Below are 19,980 nucleotides of genomic sequence, written 5' to 3' on the forward strand. Positions count from 1 at the left end.
TGTGGCGTTGCTAAGCAACTGCGTGGTTTGGCGAAAACTCTGCCGCCTGGAGGCCGTGGAGCTTTCGCTTCAAATCGCCTTTCCAAGCCTGAGAACGCCGCGGGCACCCTAGAGATGCTGGTGCGATTCGGAAGGCGCAGTGGACAGGCGAAGGAAAGCGCGGGTGAGCTAAACTGGCCCATCCCGGCACAGGGACTGTTTCTGGTTCCCAAGCACGGGGGGAGAGGCGAGGGTACATTACCTTCTGAAACGGGCTGCACCAAATAAAAACAGCACTGTGGGCATCTTTGGGCTCCGTGTAAATTAGACAGTTTTGACCATGGATGGGTGGGTAGGTGGGAAGTTTACAGAAATAAGGGTAGAGAAAAGAAGTCAGAAACTTAACAGTTGACTGGTCTAGCTGGTCTGGACCTCAAGCTGCGCCGTTGCAGCTCCAAAAGTCTGGTGTTTGCTGAATTCTCTCGCACTTAAGCTTTGTTATTCGTTGAATGACTTGGAATGTATTTTGGAAATATAAGTGATCTCATTAGAATGTTGTGAACCTACTGAGTGCTCTTAGGAAAGTGTCTTAAGGAAAGTCTCATTTTATTCAAATCTAGAATGAAGGTAATGTCTCACCCTACGGCATATACTTTGATGTATCAGTGTAAAAATAATGCTGTTTAAGGTGGATTAACTCACATGACCTTTTATAAAAATTTGATTTTGTAATAGAAGTAGCTAGAACATTTAAAGAACTCTTTATTACTTTGAATGATTTTGGTTTCTTAAGTCTGTAAATTCCCAATTAATGTTCTCATGGTAACATTAGAACCTTGGGAACTTAGACTATCTTCATGTCATTGCTGCTGCTGCTGCTGCTGCTAAGTTGCTTCAGTCATGTCCGACTCTGCGACCCCATAGACGGCAGCCCACCAGGCTCCCCTGTCCCTGGGATTCTCCAGGCAAGAACACTGGAGTGGGTTACCATTTCCTTCTCCAATGCATGAAGGTGAAAAGTGAAAGTGAAGTCGCTCAGTCCTGTCCGACTCTGAGCGACCCCATGGACTGCAGCCTACCGGGCTCCTCCGTCCATGGGGTTTTCCAGGCAAGAGTACTGGAGTGCGGTGCCATCGCCTTCTCCGTGTCATTGCTTCAGTAGCAATCAAATCCCTTGTGCCAAGTGAGAGCCAGCCATTCTCCCACCCAGTGGGCACTAGTGCATATATATGCTGTGGAAAACTTAAGAAGTACCAGCAGAGGATCATGACATGTAGGAGACAGTACTCAAGGGGCACGTATTGAAAAAACACAATTGTTCTCACATATTCACTTTCTTGTATATAAAGTACTGCACTGGGAGTTCCCTGGTGCTGCAGTGGTTAGGACTGGATGCTTTCACTGCCTGGACTGTTTGCAATCCCTGGTGGAGGAACTAAGATCCCACAAACCTCAGGGAGCAAAAAGGAAAAAAAAAAGTGCCGTGCTAAAATATTTACCTGATAGATTTAACTCTGGCAGTTGGTCCAGAAGTTTGCATCTGAGCCTCACTGCTAAATTATATCTTCATTTGGAAGATGTTGATACTGAGATTCCAAGAAGTTAAATAACTTGCCCAAGTTTACATAGTAAGGAATTGACTGAGCAAGGACTCAAATTTATGTCTTCTGATTTTAAAATCTTGTATATTTTCCACTTAATCCCAGCTGTTCTTAAGATAACAAGAATAAAATTATTCTTTGAAACAACTTCCAGATAGTATGCCAATATAGAAATGTCTATGAAAAATCACTTAAACTCTTCTTGAAAGCTTTTAACTCATTTTTAAAAATTTATTAGAAATGAAGAACTGTGAAGAAGATCCAGTTCTCTATCCACCTCTTCTGCCTACCAAAGTAGATCTCCGGCAGGTCACCATAATTCCACACAATGAGTGGGAAAGGATTCGAGATAGCCTAGACAGTTTGACAAGAGAAGCAGCATGCCTTCGTGCAGAAAGAAAAGCAAAGAAAGAAATGCATTTACGATCCCAAGAAGTGGTAAAACACTGGACTAATACATATGCAGTAAGTATTAACCATCTCGGAGTACACATGCACTGAAGACTTACTCTTCTTAGTACTCTTTTATAAATATTTTAAAGATGCAAAATAGCATTACAGTGCATTGAAACACATTTTCAACAGCTTTATTTAGGTATAAGTGGCATACAGTAAACTGGATATATTTAAAGTGTACAATTTAAGATTGGATGTGCTTATTTACTCCTGAAACCATTATTATAATCAAGATAATGAACATATAATTGCCCCCCAGAAAGTTTTATTGTACCCCATTTTACTTCCTCTCATTCCTCCCCATGCTTCCTCCAGTGTCTCCAGGCAACCACTGATCTGCTGTCTATTATAAATTTAACTCACACTATTATTTGGAAATTCTTTCATGTTTTGTATCAATTATTAATTCATTTTATTGCTGAGCAGTATTCCATTGTATGGATATAACACAGTTTGTTATTATGCTCAGTTGTTGATGGATGAACATCAAGCAGATATTGACATTTGACCTGCAACAGAAAGTAAAGACAGTTTTATGAATTTTACTTCTTTTCCAATCTGGGTGTGTCTTTTAGTTCTTTCTTTCTCTTTCTTTTTGCCTTATTGTACAGGAATGGATGTTTGATTTTTAAAGTGCTTTTTTTTTTTTTTTGCTTGTCTCTGTTGATGTAATCATGAAGTTGTAATTCTTAATTTTGTTATATGGTGAATTGATCAGTATTCAAACATTGAAGCAAGATTGCATTCCTGGGATAAATGTCTGCTGGTTATATGTTATCTTTTTGATGGTTTCAGTTTGTTAAAATGTTAATTTTTGCATATGTATTGATGAGGGATATTGAACTGATGAGGGATATTGAACTGATTGAACTTCTTGAAATGATATTGGTTTTCTTGAAATGTCTTTGTCTGGTTTGGATATCAGGGTAATGCTGGTTATTGTTACGATGGAGGATTGTGCAGAAACACAGGTCTTGAAACTGAGGAGCCAAGGAACTTCTTGAGGTATCCAGGCAGCTTCATCTGCCGTTGATTTGTCTGCCATTCCATCTTTTTCTAAAATGATATATCTCTTTGCTGTGCCGTTCTCTGTGCATCTGTAAGATTCTCTACCTAAGAGGTACAGTAACCTGCGTTTTAGTGCCATGTACATGAGTGGGAATCTACTTCAAAGTGGGGAGGTATCCTCTGACTCCTTTTATTATTTCACCTGGGGAGAAATGCTGGGAAAAGATATTCTCATCCCCTTACAACACTTGCCTGGATCATTGAGGAACTGAGAGGCAGGAATTTTTCCTGTTTTCTAGTAGAATTTTTAAAACTCTGTGCAAGCATAATATCTGCTTAGAGAGTTCTCACTTTTCCCTACCCCCCCCAACTTTGCATATTTCCTCACTATATTGCAAGGTACATTATCTGTCTTTGGGAGGGGACACAGAAAGCTTGTCTTTTCTTGCTTTAGGAACAGTGTTCATAATTTATGAATTCTCTTTTTTCTAAAAGAGGGAAGAGTTACATCATGACTGATATCATATATGTAATATAATATGTGACATTCTGAAAAAGGCAAAACTTACAAGGAAAGAAAACAGATCAGTGATTCCCAGGGGGTACAGGTGGGGGGAATAGTTGACTCTAACAGGACATGAGGGAATTTTAGGGGAGGATGGAACTGTTCTATAAATGACTATGCATTTGTAAAACTGTATGTTAAAAGAGCGTATATAACATATACTGTAAAAAATTTGATTTTAGAAAAGCCCTTGGTCCATAAATAGATGGGGGTGTGAAATATACTCCCTGTTTTTTTTTTTCCCAGAAGTACCACACTACACCTAATACTTTACACTTTCATGGGTGTTAAAGAAGAAAAAAAATGTAGTGAGTGTAATAGAAACATAATAATAAAAACTGCAGTATAGGCACAGGGATTGGCAAAATGATTCATCAGTAGAGAGAGCCTAGAAGCAATCCTGTGTTATACATGGGAGCCTGCCATGTGCTAGAAATGTCATTGCAAATTAAATGGAAAAAGATGGAAATTCCATAACAGATACTGAAATAATTGGCATATGGAAAAAATGAAATTATATCCCTATGGCACAGAATATACAAAAATGAATTTCAGCTGGATTTAAGACCTAAATGTGGAAAATGGAACATTTAAAAATAAATCATAGGATAGCTTCAAGGTTTCAGGGTAGGTGAGATTTTCTTAAGATGTAGAAAGTATGACCCATAAAGGAGAAAATGACTTCATGGATATGAGACATTGACTACCTCCTCAGGGGTGTAGAAGAACATGTGAAATATGCTGTTGTTGATTTTTTAAAGGGCTTCCCTGGTGGCTCAGTGGTAAAGAATCCGCCTGCCAATGCAGGAGACACGGTTCCATCCCTGATCCAGGAGGATCCCTCGTACTGTGGAGCAATCGAGTCTGTGCTCCACGACTATTATTGAGCCTGTGCTCTAGAGCCCGGGAGCCACAACTACGGAAGCCCGCACGCCCTAGAGCCTGTGGTCCCCAGCAAGGGAAGCCACCGCAATGAGAAGCTCGCACACCACGAGAGAGGAGTCCTAGCTCACCGCAAAGAGCCCTCGCAGCAACAAAGACCAAGCACAGCCAGAAATAAATAAATAAATAAAGGGACAAAAGTAGCAATATTATTTATATAGAATGGAATTATGGAAGTAAGTGTGAGAAACTAAGGTAAGTGTTTATCTTAGAGATTCCAGGTACAAATGAGGATTGGAGGGAGAGTTCCATTATATACTTTTGTAATATTTTGGGTTTTGAACCATGTAAATGTATTACCTAAAAAATTCAATTAAAGATTAGCTCATAAGTATAACCTCTTATTTATTAATGGTATGTGCAAATACTCAGGGAAAGCTCTAATTATAATGTTAAATTTTGTAAGGTTAAATTACAAAATGAAAACAGACTACTGCTTTTATCTTTTTGTAGGGGATGAAAGAACAGAAACTTGAAGCCAAAAAGAAGCGTGATGAAGAAATAGAAGCAGAAAGACAAATTCTTGATATAGAAGAAGCAATATACAAACAAGGAGAAAGGAAAAAGGCCATTGAACTTGCAAAGCAATACCAATTTTACCAGACAGAACGAGTGAAAAACTTTCATGTACTACTTGGGTTTTCTTACATTTTATATATATTTAACACCACTGTATATAACTAGACTTCATTTTCTTAAAATATTGCAATTTTTTTTTGTAGTCAGGACTACTTCTTAGTAGAGTTATGAAAGAACGGGATGCACAGATTGAATTCCAAAAGAGTAAAATAAAATCAGATAAAAAATGGGAGGAACAAGTGAAACTCAATGTTGAAAAAGCTTTTAAAGAAGAACGAGAAAAAGCAGAAAAACAACGCAGAGAAAGAGTGGCTCTTGCTAAAGATCATTTAAAACAGTATGTATATATAAATTACCTTTTTTTTGTACCTTCTTCTTTTCTTGTAATGGATATAGCTTTTTTTTCTGATTATAAAAGTAACGTATGCTGATATACTTAATAAATAGAAAAAAATACAAAGAAAGAGGTTAAGAATCACTATTACTCCTTTGGTGGCTTAGTCGCTAAGTCATGTCTGACTCTGCAACCCCATTTACTTTAGCCTACCACGCTCCTCTGTCCATGGGGTTTTTCAGGCAAGAATACTGGAGTGGGTTGCCATTTCCTTCTCCAAGGGATCATCCCAGCCCAGGGATCGAACTTTGGTCTCCTGCATTGCAGGTGGATTACTTCCTTATCTAAAAATAATATATTAGTTACAATTGTTATAATAATGCCACAAAATCTGGTGGCATTCAACAGTAAACATTTATTTCTCATGTGTGTGTGGGTTGTTTGGGCTTGGCTGGGCAGCTTCTCTTCAAACTGTAGGACAGCTGGGTATGCTTGTTACTGCAGTAAAGGCTCTGATCCTATTCCATGTGGATCTCATTTTGAGGTCCAGGATGAAGGGACAGCAAGCACCAGGGGAAAATTGTTTTTACGGTATTGACAGATGCAAAAGAATGAACCCAAGCTTGCAAGCACATGGCTAAACCCAAAGAAAGTCAAAGGGTAAGGAAATACACTTGGCCTACCATGAGTCTCAAGTCACATCACCATGCTGACTTCAGTGGGACAGAGCCATAGACCTACATGCAAGTGAGGAGTGAGGGAGTCCATCTTTTTGAACAATAATCTAATCTAACACAATAATTTGTTATTGTCTTGGTATGTAGCCATATAGATTTTTTTGATGTTAGTGGTAGAGAGGGTCTCATTCACTGAAGTATAATTTGTATTTAATAAAATCCACTTTTTAAAAGCATATTGCTGGGAATTCCCTGGTGGTCCATTAATTAGGACTCTGTACTTTCACTGCCGAGGTACTAGGGTTCAATCCCTGGTTGGGGAACTAAGATCCCGTAAGTCATGCCCTATGCCCCCGCAAAGCATAGTGCTGTATAATCACCTCCAAATCAAGATGTAGAACACTTGACTGCCCCCCAAAATTCCCTCATGCTCCTTTGCATTAAGTTCTGTCCCCCACCCTTGGCCCTTGGTAATCATTGATCCACTGATACAGACTTTTTTTCTGAGCATGTATACTCACATTTTATAAAATAAAACTAGACCTACAGTATTGTTTTATGAAATGTTTTTTTCACTTACCAGTAGTCTCTGTGCTCAGTCTTGTTTGACTCTTTGTGGCCCAATGGACTGTAGCCCACCAGTCTCCTCCGTCTGTGGAATTTTTCAGGCAAGTATACTGGAGTGGGTTGCCATTTCCTACTCTGGGGGATCTTTCCGACCCAGGGATCAAACCCGTGTCTCTTGTGTCTCTTGCATTGGCAGGCAGTTCTTTACCACTAGCACCACCTGGGAAGTCCCTAGTATGTCATGAAATCTTGCCATGTTGGTAAATGGAAATCAAAGCTGATTTTTTTTAAAGTAGCTATTATTGTACATATGGAGAGGAGAATATTTGGGTGTTATTTTACTTACTTTTCTAAATAACTGATGCATGCACATAGGAAGAGGCACAAAGGGGATTTAGTGAAAAGCCTCTTCCTTGTCCATCAGCCACCTTGTGTGAGATCATTTTCTTCATACTATAGTTTAAATGTATCAATATATACATTGTATTAATGTATACAAAAAAATAATACTGTTTGTGGACATTTTTACCATTTTTAAAGAAAAAATATTTTTATACTTAAGTATTACATCATTAATTCATTCATCATTATTTTTAAATATAATTAAATAAAATAGGCTATAAATTAAAAATCACCAGAAATGCTGTGATCCAGATTAAGCACTATTAACATATGAGTGTATATTCATCTGCTCTTCAAAATTTTCTTTTAAATTTCACAAACTATAAACGAATAATCAGAGAAGGCAATGGCACCCCACTCCAGTACTCTTGGCTGGAAAATCCCATGGATGGAGGAGCCTGGTAGACTGCAGTCCATGGGGTCTCGAAGAGTCAGACACGACTGAGTGACTTCACTTTCACTTTTCCCTTTCATGTGGTCACACAGAGTTGGACACGACTGAATCGACAGCAGCATAAATGAATAATATGCCTGTTGTTTCCAATTCAAGCAATATAACAAAATTTGGAGTAAAATTTAGAATTTCTTCTTTATTTCCACTCTATTCAATGTCTTTAACTTTCATTTCGCTCTTCAAAAATAGCCATTATTAGGCTTCCCTGGTGCCTTAGTGGTAAAGAATCCACCTGCCAGTGCAGGAGACACAGGTTTGGTCCCTGATCCAGGAAGATCCCACGTGCGGCAGAGATAGTAAGCCCGTGTGCAACAACTATTGAGCCTGTGCTGTAGAGCTCAGGAGCCAATAGTGAGCCCTTGCACTGCAGCTACTGAAGACTGAGTGCCCTAGAGAATGTGCTCTGCAACAAGCGAAGCCACCTCAATGAGAAGCCCACACACTGCAGCTAGAGCGTAGCCCCTACTCCCTGCAACTAGAGAAAAGCCCACGCAACAGCGAAGACCCAACACAGCCAAAAATAAATGAATAAAAAAATTTTAAGTATCCATTATTAAGAGTTTTATAGCTGTCACCTCAGAATGTTTTATTGTAGTTACTAATATTTATGTTCAGGACAATCTCTGTCCATGGGATTTTCCAGGCAAGAATACTGGAGTGGGTTGCCATTTCCTCCTCCAGGGGATCTTCCTGACACAGGGATTGAACCCACACCTCTTATGTCTCCTGCATTAGCAGGCAGATTCTTTGCCACTGAGCTACCTGGAATGTGGAAGTATATGTTAATCATTGATTAATTGATTAAAAAGTGATGATGAGTGTATTTATATATATTAGATATTAATTTATTAGACATATTGCAGATTTTTGTCATCAGTATTTGGAAAATATGGCCTATTTTATTGTTTGTCTTTGATCAGTATGAGAATCTGCCTGTGACTCACAGTGGGCATGATGTTCAGTTCAGTTCATTCGCTCAGTCATGTCCAACTCTTTGCGACCCCATGACTCACAGCACGCCAGGCCTCCCTGTCCATCACCATCTCCCGGAGTTCACTCAAACTCATGTCCATCGAGTCAGTGATGCCATCCAGCCATCTCATCCTCTGTCGTCCCCTTCTCCTCCTGCCCCCAATCCCTCCCAGCATCAGAGTCTTTTCCAATGAGTCAACTCTTTGCATGAGGTGGCCAAAGAACTGGAGTTTCAGCTTCAGCATCATTCCTTCCAAAGAACACCCAGGTCTGATCTCCTTTGGAATGGACTGGTTGGATCTCCTTGCAGTCCAAGGGACTCTCAAGAGTCTTCTCCAACACCACACTTCAAAAGCATCAATTCTTCGGTGCTCAGCTTTCTTCACAGTCCAACTCTCACATCCATACATGACCACTGGAAAAACCATAGCCTTGACTAGATGGACCTTTGTTGGCAAAGTAATGTCTCTGCTTTTGAATATGCTCTCTAGGTTGGTCATAACTTTCCTTCCAAGGAGTAAGTGAGGACAGGGCAAATAAGGGACTCTGTGATGCCAAAATCTCCCCAAAGAGATTTTTGATCGACACCTTTAAAAAAATTATTGTAAAGACACTTAAAAAGTAAGATGAGGTTGATTACATCAGGGAAGTCCCAAATGTAAGCTTCGTGAGGGCAGGAACATATGTTGACTGGCTGGGCGGGATGCGTGGATGCATAGACACAGGCAGCTCAGGCTGGAGTGGTCTTGCCAGTATGCTGAGGATCAACTACCAAACGTGGGCAGAACCTGTGATAAGCCACTGATGGTGCATGCTCCTGGTGGTGATGGTAGTGGGCCTGAGGGTGTGGGTTGAACAGAGCTGGTGCTAAATCCAGATCGGAGCTCTGCAGTGAGGAGGCTGCTCAGGCGTCTCTGAGGAACTCACACGCAAGCCCTGTGAGAGAACCTGCGCTGGATGACTCACCAGTCAGAGGCATCAATAGTTGGTGTTAGCCAGGGGGAAGATAACAAGCAAAATGGCCAGCAGGGTAAGGAAATCGTCGCCTTTCTTCTGTCAAACCCCATTTTCTGAGGGGCCAGGTCCATAGCTTAGATAGTGTCTTGTAGTGCTGAAATCGAAAAGCAGACGGGATTAGGGACTCTTCTGTAAAACAGTGTCACCATTTCAGCATACTGTCTATTGTTCAGTTAACCGGTTCTTTCTAAAGGAAAGAAACATTTGAATCTGGTGAAAGACTTAATTTTGGTGAGTAATGAAACATATTTGAAGAAAGAAAAATAATTGGCAATCCTGGGATAACCAAGTTTGGATTTGGTTTTTATCACTGCTCTTTACCTATCTGTTCTTGTCCCCAAAGAAATCCTGAAGTTTTCCTTTACAGCTTCAAATCATCCCAGTAAGAATCTAATTCATTTCTATTTCTTTATATTCTATTTTTCTGCTTCACTCTTTGTTTTTTTTTTTTTCTTCAGAATAAAAGAACATGAAGAGGAAGAAGAAAGAAGGAGAAAAGAGGAAGAAAAGGATGCTGAGGAAATAAAGCGACAGAACTCATTATATGAAATAGAAATGAAAAAAAAACAAGGAAAGAAAAAAGAAGAGATCAATGAAAGCAGGAGACTATTTTTTGTAAGTAGATAATACTCAGAAATGTATCTCTTCAAGAAATGTACAAAGTCCAATGCCTAATTTTCAGTATATTTTTTATAAACAATAGTGGAGTAGAAAACAAGTTTACTATTTTTAAGTTGGATTTCTAGGTATACTTTGAGGGGAACTATATTTGCTGTTGTTTCACATGTATGTGCTTTTACTCATGAACAAGAATTAAGAGAATGAGACTTTTTGTCAAATGAATTTTCTTATCCTTAAAATGAGAGCTGTTACAAGCAACGAACGGGGTGATATATATTCAGTATCTGCTGCACTATTAATTTGTGCTCAATAAATGGTAATAATTGTTTTATGGTTTTTATAATTTATTTTGTAATTTTTAACATCCTTTTCTTTATAAAGTTATTTTTTTATTCTTAAGTAACATATTCATTGTTGTTGTGTCTGACTTTCACGAAGTTACATACATCCAGATTTAAAATATCAAGCATCACAAAACGCTTAGAGTAGCAGTCCTTGCTCCACTTCTTCTGCTTCTTGGAAAATTATATTCTAAATAATCTACATATTTTTAAAAATATATGAAGCTTTCAAGATATGTATCTTGATTTATCAGTTTTAAATGTTTTCTGTCTCTCTGCCCCAAAGAGGATTTAGCTGTTTTCCAATACTACCCTCTTCTCATTCTCCTCCCTAAATAATCAGGGTATAATTTTAGTTTAATCATTATTATGATTAAATGAATATTGTTCATCAAAGAGTTAATATACTATGACTGTATTTTTTGCTTCCGTAAATATGTTTGTGATTAAAATAATTGTCATTGTTTTCATTTGCTTTAAAGTTGTATACCTCAATTTTTTCCATATGTTCCATGTTCTGTCAAATGGATGATACTAGTTTTCAAGTGTTCAGCTAAGTAATATTAAATTATCTATGTTATTGGTTTTTTGGTGCTCCCACGTCCAGAGTCCCCGTCCTCTGCCTTCTGGACTGTTCGCTCTCTGGGCCTGCTGCTCAGCTGCCTTCTGGGCCTTCCCTGTGCCGTTTCCTGGGTCACACAGCTCCTATTTCCTCAATCTTAAGCCTTCCTCTTTCTTGGTTTATTCCTTCATCTTGCTGAAATACATCCTTGAGTAGCTTCTGAAGAAAGGCTACAGAGGTGAGATTTTTGACTTCTCACCTGGAAAGCTTATCCTCTAAGGTAATGCTTGCTTTATAGTTTGGATGTAGGATTCCGGGTTCAGAATTCAGAGTTGTGTATTTACAGTTTCTTAATCACCTAGCTTTCAGTGTTGCTATTGAGAAGTTTTATTCCATTTATGGTCTTCATCTTATGTGTGTAAGCTCCTGTGTTTGGCTTTTTCTTTCCTTCTCTCTGTTTCTCTGGAAGCTCTCAGAGTCTAAGATTTCACAGGGACATACCTTGTGTAGGTCTTTTTCATTTTGCTAAGCACTCAGTTGATGCTTTAACCCATAAATGTGTCAAGTTTTTATTTCTTCTATAATTTTGTCCCTTTCTATTTTGTTTTCTCTGTTCTAGAACCCCTCTGGACTTTCTGAAGTGATGCTCTAATTTTTAAAAAAATGGTTTCTCATATTATTAGTTAGGGTACAAGCATATAACAGAAAACTCGAAAAATGTAAAAACTTACAAAATAAATTGCAACAGTACCTTAAAAATTAAACCTTTATTTGAAGAGCAGAGCTAATCATTCCAAGGCTGATATGATTCCTCCAGAATCAACAAGGAATGAGACAGCTTTTCTTTTTTTGTCTTCCTGTACTCAGAACAGAGGTGGCTTCTGTTCTCAGGATTGCCTCATGGCCTTGAATAGCTGCTGGAGCTCCCACCCTCCTGACCAGACTCCAGGCAGCAAGAAGAAGAAAGGATGAAGGACAGAAAAGAGTGGTCTATCTTTTCTCCTTTTAAGGAACTTTTTCAGAACTCCCACTTAACCATTTCCATTAAATCTCATTGGTTGTAATTTAGTGACACCTCGCTGAAAAGAAAGCTTGGAAATATAGTCTTCTAGCTGAGAATATTGCCACTCTGAACAAAATCTGAGTTCTGCTACTTATGCAGAAGGGAAGAAAGACTCTTTGGTAGGCAGTTAATTATTCCTGCCATTTTTGTTTTGTTTTTTTTTTACTTTGAGAGTTATCCTCAACTTTGTCTTCTAAATCTTCTACTGAATTTTTAATTTTAGTGATGAAAGTTTTAATTTCTAAGTATTATAGAATACTAGTAATATCATTATTCCTTTTGCATGAAGTCTTATTCTTGGTTCATGAATATAATATTTCTGTCTCTCCAAGTCACTTTGGAATAGGACAGACCTGTTTTGAATGCTAACTTGGCTACTTACTAGCTATGTGACCTTGAGCTGAGGCTTCCAACTTTTAAAAAATCAGAATTAACTTTGTGTTAATTCTACTCTTTGCTTATTATAAAAATCCTTATGAACATTACAATAACTTAGAAAAAACAGTAAAATAAAGCTTTTAAGAAATAATTCGAAAAAATCACTTTTAAGAGTTTGATATTTTCACTACCTTTTCATGTCAACTAATCTATCTCCTAACCAGACTACAGGCTTTTAAAAGTAATATCCCATAAAATAGAAGAGTACTTAAGCATAGTAGGTACATAGTAACCTTGAGTTATAAATATGTTGTAATAATAAATAATTGCACCTAGTAACTTTTACCTTGAATTCACTTCTACTTTTGGTAACAGAAGCACTCATCTATCTGTATATCCTGGCTGTTGTGTTTAAAGGCACCTATTATTGTGATGGCTAACTGAGGTCAGGTAGTAGAATATATTCTGATATGAACAGATTTAAAATTTTTGTTTAAAAAATGACCTAGTTTAAAATTTTTTATTAGAATATACATCTGTATAATTTTTTGTGTATGTGTAAAAAGAAAGCCTAGACAAGAAATTAGTTTCAGAGTAATTGAGCCTGGTGGGTGGAATTAGGCATAGGAAGATAGTAGTGTGGTAGGAAAAATTTTACACTATGTGTTTTTAAAATATTTTAAATTTGTATAGCATATGACTATATTAACTATTCAAACATTGAATGAGATTACAATATATTTACTGTATTTTTAATTATATTAATAGTATTGTTTTAAATTACATAGTTGTAAAAAAGAGATATTTGAAAAGAAATACAGAAAATTAAGAAGATGTAAAAGTCATCTATAATCTCATACCCTAGAGCCAACTACTGTTAACATTTGATGCATTTCTTCCAGGTATATATTCAATATAAACTTATATGTGCATGAAAAACTAAAATACACTATGGTAATGCTTTATATTCTGCTTTTTCCTCCTACTTACTGATTGTTATTTATATCTTTCAATGTCCTTGAGAGCATAATTTAACTGTTTCTCCATCATTGAATATTTAGAAGTTGTTTTCAGTTTTTCAATATTATAAATAACTCTGAGATGAATTACATGGTACATGAAATTTAATGCCCAGCTATGATTATCTCCTTGAGATAAATTTCCGAGAGAAATAATTATATTAGAAGCTGACCATTTGACAGATTCCTATTAGATATCTATATGTTGAGACTTTGCTTTGTGATAACACAATTTCCCCCCTACACCCAGGAACATTTGAATGATAAACATATCATCAAAGCTGTAGAACAGCAGCAGCAAGAGGAAGAAGATGAAAAGATTAGAAAATTTATCAAAGCAAAAAAGCGTCTTACACAAATGGGGAAAGAGAAAGAAGCTGAAACACACAGGTCAGTGTCTAAAATAATTTTTGTGCTTAATAAAGTACTATCTGAAATTATTTTAAATCAGAAGTTGTGATATGAGAGTGCAGTCTTTAGGAATAAAGATCTTATTATTTTATGTATATCAGGGCATTTAGTGACTTGGTGATTTCAGCTTGGAGCATGCAAATTGGGGTTCCCTTGGAATATTGATGTCATCTATGTGGTTCAGTTCAGTTCAGTCACTCAGTCATGTCCGACTCTTTGCGACCCCATGAATCACAGCACACCAGGCCTCCCTGTCCATCACCAACTCCCGGAGTTCACCCAAACTCATGACCATTGAGTTGGTGATGCCATCCAGCCATTCATCCTCTGTCGTCCCCTTCTCCTCCTGTCCCCAATCCCTCCCAGCATCAGTCTTTTCCAATGAGTCAACTCTTCGCATAAGGTGGCCAAAGTATTGGAGTTTCAGCTTCAGCATCTGTCCTTCCAATGAACACCCAGGACTGATCTTTAGGATGGACTGGTTGGCTCTCCTTGCAGTCCAAGGGACTCTCAAGAGTCTTCTCCAACACCACAGTTCAAAAGCATCAATTCTTTGGCGCTCAGCTTTCTTCACAGTCCAACTCTCACATCCATATGTGACCACTGGAAAAACCATAGCCTTGACCAGACAGACCTTTATTGGCAAACTAATGTCTCTGCATCTATATGGCAGATGACTGGAAATACTGAACATCTCTGCTTTAGGAGATGGGTATGAGAGCTGTATAAAAGCTGGAGATGGCTTTATGAGCCATTGATATACAAGTGGCAGCTGGAACTGTGGGTACAGGTGAGCTCACCTAGGGGGAGTAGATAAGAAATGAAGGTGACATAGTCCCTATGAAAATCCATAGTTAAAGGTCAAATGGAGAACAAAGATAATATGAAGACCAAGGAATAGTTTCCAGACAATGGAGGAAAAGCAAAGAAACTGCAAAGGGGGTGTGTGTGTGTGTGTGTGAGAATTTAGTAAGGAGAGAGCAGTCATCAGTGTTAGATGCCTAGAGGGAGAGAGTTTTAAAATACAGCACTCGTCAGATGTAGAGGTCATTGCTTACCTTAGTGAGCAATTTGGGATGAGATGAGTGAAGATACAGTACATCGTCTTTCTGTCTAGATTATGCTTTTCACTTGTGCAAAACCCTCTGGTGGCTTCACACCACACTTAGAGTGTTGATTATGGCCCATAAGGCCCTGTACCCATCCTAATTCCCAGTGACCCTAACTCCCTCTCCCAAACCTCATCTCTTCCTGTTCTCTTTCTTTCCCTCTTCATCACTTAAACTGAATTTCTCCTGTACCCTCTTTGGGAAATGCTCACCTCCCTTGACTCTTTCAGATCTTTACTCAACTATTGCCTTCTCATTCAGGACATCCCTGTGTTATTTAAAATTATAACCCCACACTCCACATTGCTTATCACTTTACCTGCTTTCTTTTTTTCACTGGTGCTCCAATACTATTTTAATTATTTAGTTTGCTGTGTCTCTACCCCAACTATTGTGAAAGCTCCACAAAGGCAGAGATTTTTAATGTTTTTGTTTACTTCTATGTCCCAATAGCTGCAATAGTCCCTGGCACATAGTAGATAATCAATAAAAGTCTTTAGAAAAACACTTGTTTTTGAAAGCCTAGGTGAAATGTGACTTTTTCCATGAAGGCTTCCTTTTTTCATTTGCTCACATCACTGTCTAGGTTTATTGTGGCATTTATCACCTTTTGCCTGCATAGTTATTTACATAACTGCCTTTTCTGCACTTTTTTTATTCATTAATTTTTGGCTGTTCTGGGTCTTTGGTGCTGTGTGGGCTTTTCTCTAGTTGCAGGGAGCAGAGGCTGCTCTCTAGTCATACTGCATGGGCTTCTCGTCGCAGTGGCTTCTCTTGCTGTGGAGCACAGGCTCTAGGGCATGTGGACTTCAGTAGTTGTGGTTGGGCTTAGCTGCTCCATGGCACGTGGGGTTTTCCCGGACTGGGATCAAACCTGCGTCTCCTGCACTGGCAGGCGGATTCTTCAGCACTGAGACAGCAAGGAAGCCCTTTTCCCACTTTAGATCGTCACTTCCTTGGTGCGCGCATTGTGTCCTTTCTCTTCGTTTCTCCAGTGTTGCTTTGCAAATTCACTCAGTGATCAGTGAATATGTCACAACTCAAGTTAAGTTTTTGCCCAATTTCCTAAACCAAAACGCCCCCACTCCTTTAACAGACAGGTAGTTATTGTTGATGACGTGCCAGGCACTTTGCTTGGCCCTGAACTAGAGAGAGGACTTAACCCAGTGCAAAAGGAAAGTTAAATTTATCTTCATTTAAAGTATATTGGCTCCATAACAAAACCATTCTTGAAGACTTGACTAGTAAATGGTTATTTTGTTACAGGCTAATGGAGGAACGGAGAGAAAGGATAAATAACTTCCTGAGTAAGCTAATGAAAGAGAAATTTGACAATGAAGATTTGATTATTGCTAGAGATATTGCAGAAGCTGAGGCTGAGTGGGAAAAAAGAGAAAGAGAAAAGTATGAAAAAAACAAAGCAGAATTAAAAGCAATCGCAGAACATAGAGCTCTTGTGGTAAGCAATTCACTATGACAAGTAAAAATCAAACAAAATTGAGCCCTTTGCTGTACTTTTCCCTAACTTACTCCCTCTGCTTCTCTAACAAAAAACTAAGAGATTTGAAAAACAATATATAAAATTACCTTCCAATATTCTTGAAATCAGACCGTTTACTTTCTAACAGAAAATGACATGATAATTACAAATAAGATCTTTATAGATGCAAAGTAATAGTCTCTTCTGTTTCAGAACCGTCTGAAATGTAAAAAAGTTATTAACTTTCATTTGAATGGTTTTAAGATAAACCAAGTAAAAATTACCCCATTGTGTTTCTGTGTATCTTAATACTTCAGAATTTACCCCTTACATGACTGACTTTCATAAGATTTAGATAGTTTTTAAGCATTATAGTAGTTATATAATGCTATAAATGTTTCCCTATTTTGAGATGGTCTTGCTTTTCTGTTCCTATATTTTTTTAAACCAATATCATTCTACTTATGTTTTCATTGTTTCTTGATATTACTAGAACAAAAAGTAAACTGGCCATGTGTGAGTCACCCCAATTTTTGGCTCTTTCATTGCGCCTGGCTGACTTTGCCCTTGGAACTTTCTAACTTCAAGGCCGTTGATTGCTAAAAATGGTTTTTTTTTTTTCCTTTTGCCTTCTATCATCTAGATGAAGAATAAAGAGGAAGAAGAAAGACAAAGGAAAATAGAAGCTACAGAACAAATGCTAGCTATCTTAAAAGCAGACCAGATTTTCTGGGAGCATGAAAAGGAAAAAAAGCAGAAAGCTGATAAAGAACGTCGAGAAGTTCAAGATGCCCATATTCAGCAAATGGTAGTTATTCCTAAATGTTTATACTTATAAATATGTAATATAGATTTAATGAGTTTTGTTTCCCAGAACAGTTTTATAAAGTAAGATTAGACAGTTGCTATGGTTATGACACAATAAAATGTACTACAAATGTGAAGTTTCTTTTTATCAGTATTGAAGTTTCCATACTAGGTTTATGTCTTTCGACAGATATTTATCTTTCTTTAGTTTCAATTGCGTTTTAGTAAATGTGAAAGAAAATACAAATGCACATGGCAGGCCATGATGCTTCTTTTACTTTTTCCCCTTTTATAACTATTATCCAGAGAATATGTTGATTGGGATCTCATAGGTTTCGTATTTGAGGTGAGTGGTGGTCCCAGAGATTTTAGAACATGTATGCAGGACTGGGCATGTAATCATTTGTTTCTGAAAACTGTTTTCCAGAATAGCTCTACCATTTTCCATTCCTCCCAGCAATGTATGCAAGACAAGTTACTCCACATCCTTGCTAACACTTGTTATTGCCATCTTTTAACAATTCTAGTATAGTGTTATCTCATGGTGTCGTTTTGCATTTCCTAACAACTAAAGATGTTGAACATCTTTTCATGTTCTTTTTAGTTGTTGTGTGCCTTACTTTGTGTTTACTTAAACCTTTTGCCAGTTATTTAGTTGGGTCGTTAATGTGGTGAAATATGCATAAAATTTACTATTTTTAATCATACAATCCAAGGGCATTAAGCACATTTATACTGAGGTGCAGTTGTCAACACTGTCCATCACCATAACTTTTTCATCATCCTCCTCTGAAACTCTGTGCGCTTTAAAGAGCAACTGTCTTGTTCTACCTTCCTCCCAGTTCCTAGTAACCACTGTTCAACTTTTTGTCTCTGTGAATTTGCTATTCTAAGTACCTCATATTAGTGAAATCATACAGTATTTGTCCTTTTTTCTCTGTCTTATTTCACTGATCGTAGTATCTTCAAGGTTCATTCATATTGCAGCATGTGTCAGTTTCATTCCTTCTTGATAATATTCCATTGTACATATACATCAGATTTTGTTTATCCACACATCCATCAATGGATATTTGCATGGTTCCCATATTTTGGCTATTGCAAATAATGATTCTATGCACACTGCTATATAGACACACACCTGTTTGAGTTCCTGTTTTCCATTCTTTTGCTTATATACCTACAAGCGGAATTGCTAGATCATATAGTAATTCTGTCTAGTTGTTTTTCAGAAACACCATAGTTTTCTACAGCAGTTGCATCATTTAACGGAGCCACCAGCAATGTTCGAGAGTTCTACCTCCTCCAAATTCTCAACACTCGTTTTCTGTTTGTTGTTGCTTATCATAATGGATCTGAAGTGGTATCTCATGGTTTTCACATGCATTTCCCTCATGATTAGTGATATTGAGCATCTTTTCATATACTTATTGGCCATTTCCATTCAGGCTCAAGACTTCCTTTAGCACATTTTATGGCACAGGTAGCCTAGTAATAAATGTTTTTATGGAGAAGTCTTTTATCTTGCTTTCATATTACTGGATACAAAATTAACTGGATGTCATTATTTTTTCAGCCTTTTGACTGTTTTCCAGTGTCTTCTGGCGTTCACCATTTGACTGGAATCTGTTAATATTGTTTGTCCCCTGTATGTGATGTGTCATTTTTCTCTCACTCTCTTGCTCATTACAAGCTTTTTTATTGTGGCTTCCTGTAGATTGACTGTGATGTTTTGAGTTTTTCCTATTTGAGATTTGTGGTGGGTCTTGGATGTGCTACTTAATATCACGAAATGTGAGTTGTTTTTTTTTTTTTTTTTACTATTTCAAGTATTTTTTCCTGCCTCTTTATCCTTTTTTTCTTCAGGGACCCAGTTTGCACATGCATAGACATCTGATATTGTACCAGGAATCTGACATTCTGTTCATTTTAGTCAATAATTTTCTTTTTCTTCAGATGGGATACTTTCTATTGACCTACTTTCAACACTGATTCTGATGCTGAGCTCCCCCGAGTTTTTCATTTCAGTTATTGAACTTTCAACTCTACAGGTTTTTTTTTAATAGTTTCTAATTCTGTGATTCCCAATTCACTTGTTCTGAGCATATTTCTTTTAATTTACTGGATATTTTCATAACTGCTTTGAAATCTAATTGCCAAAGTCAATATGTAGTCTCATTAATAGTTGTAACTTTTTAAACTATTAAAGTTACAATTGTTTCTGTTGAACTTCCTTTCCTGAAAATAATATAACATTTTCCTATTTCTTTGCAGTGATTTTTGGTTGAAAATCAAACACTTTATATAGAATATGTTGCAGATTCTGTTTTGTTCTGAGGGTTGTTGCTTTTTTAGTAGGCAGTTGTTTTCCCTGGATGCAAACTATGAAATCTGCCTTCACCACAGTACCTCTGATGTCTTTGGTCACTTTCACGTTTTAAAGCCTGGATCCCTAGGGTTCTTTCCTCACTGTACTGGTTTTGTTTGACAGTCATCCAGTAATATGGGTAGAGGTTTATGTTCAGACACCTTTAGCCAGTAAAGCTTTTACTCCCGTGCCTGCTATGAAAGCTGTGTGCAGGTTGAGATTGGTAGTCCAAAAATTCTCCTGTGTGGATGTATTCTTATCAGTCAGG

General features: G+C 37.6%; 1 protein-coding gene across 2 annotated transcripts in view; it reads left to right on the forward strand.

Moving 5' to 3' along the window:
- The window catches only part of CCDC173 (coiled-coil domain containing 173), a 27,416-nt gene continuing 7,436 nt past the window's right edge, over positions 1-19,980 (forward strand). The window contains exons 1-8 of one of the 2 annotated variants that reach the window (XM_027558222.1): positions 1-163; positions 1,819-2,045; positions 5,005-5,178; positions 5,274-5,467; positions 10,012-10,168; positions 13,788-13,927; positions 16,324-16,516; positions 17,181-17,345. In XM_027558222.1, the coding sequence (XP_027414023.1) occupies positions 115-163; positions 1,819-2,045; positions 5,005-5,178; positions 5,274-5,467; positions 10,012-10,168; positions 13,788-13,927; positions 16,324-16,516; positions 17,181-17,345 (1,299 nt within the window). In that variant the 5' untranslated portion in view covers positions 1-114. The remainder of the gene's footprint in view (positions 164-1,818; positions 2,046-5,004; positions 5,179-5,273; positions 5,468-10,011; positions 10,169-13,787; positions 13,928-16,323; positions 16,517-17,180; positions 17,346-19,980) is intronic. The other variant, XM_027558234.1, reaches the window with a different exon arrangement.

Source organism: Bos indicus x Bos taurus, chromosome 2, assembly GCF_003369695.1.
Source record: "Bos indicus x Bos taurus breed Angus x Brahman F1 hybrid chromosome 2, Bos_hybrid_MaternalHap_v2.0, whole genome shotgun sequence".
Classification (NCBI taxonomy): Eukaryota; Metazoa; Chordata; class Mammalia; order Artiodactyla; family Bovidae; genus Bos; species Bos indicus x Bos taurus.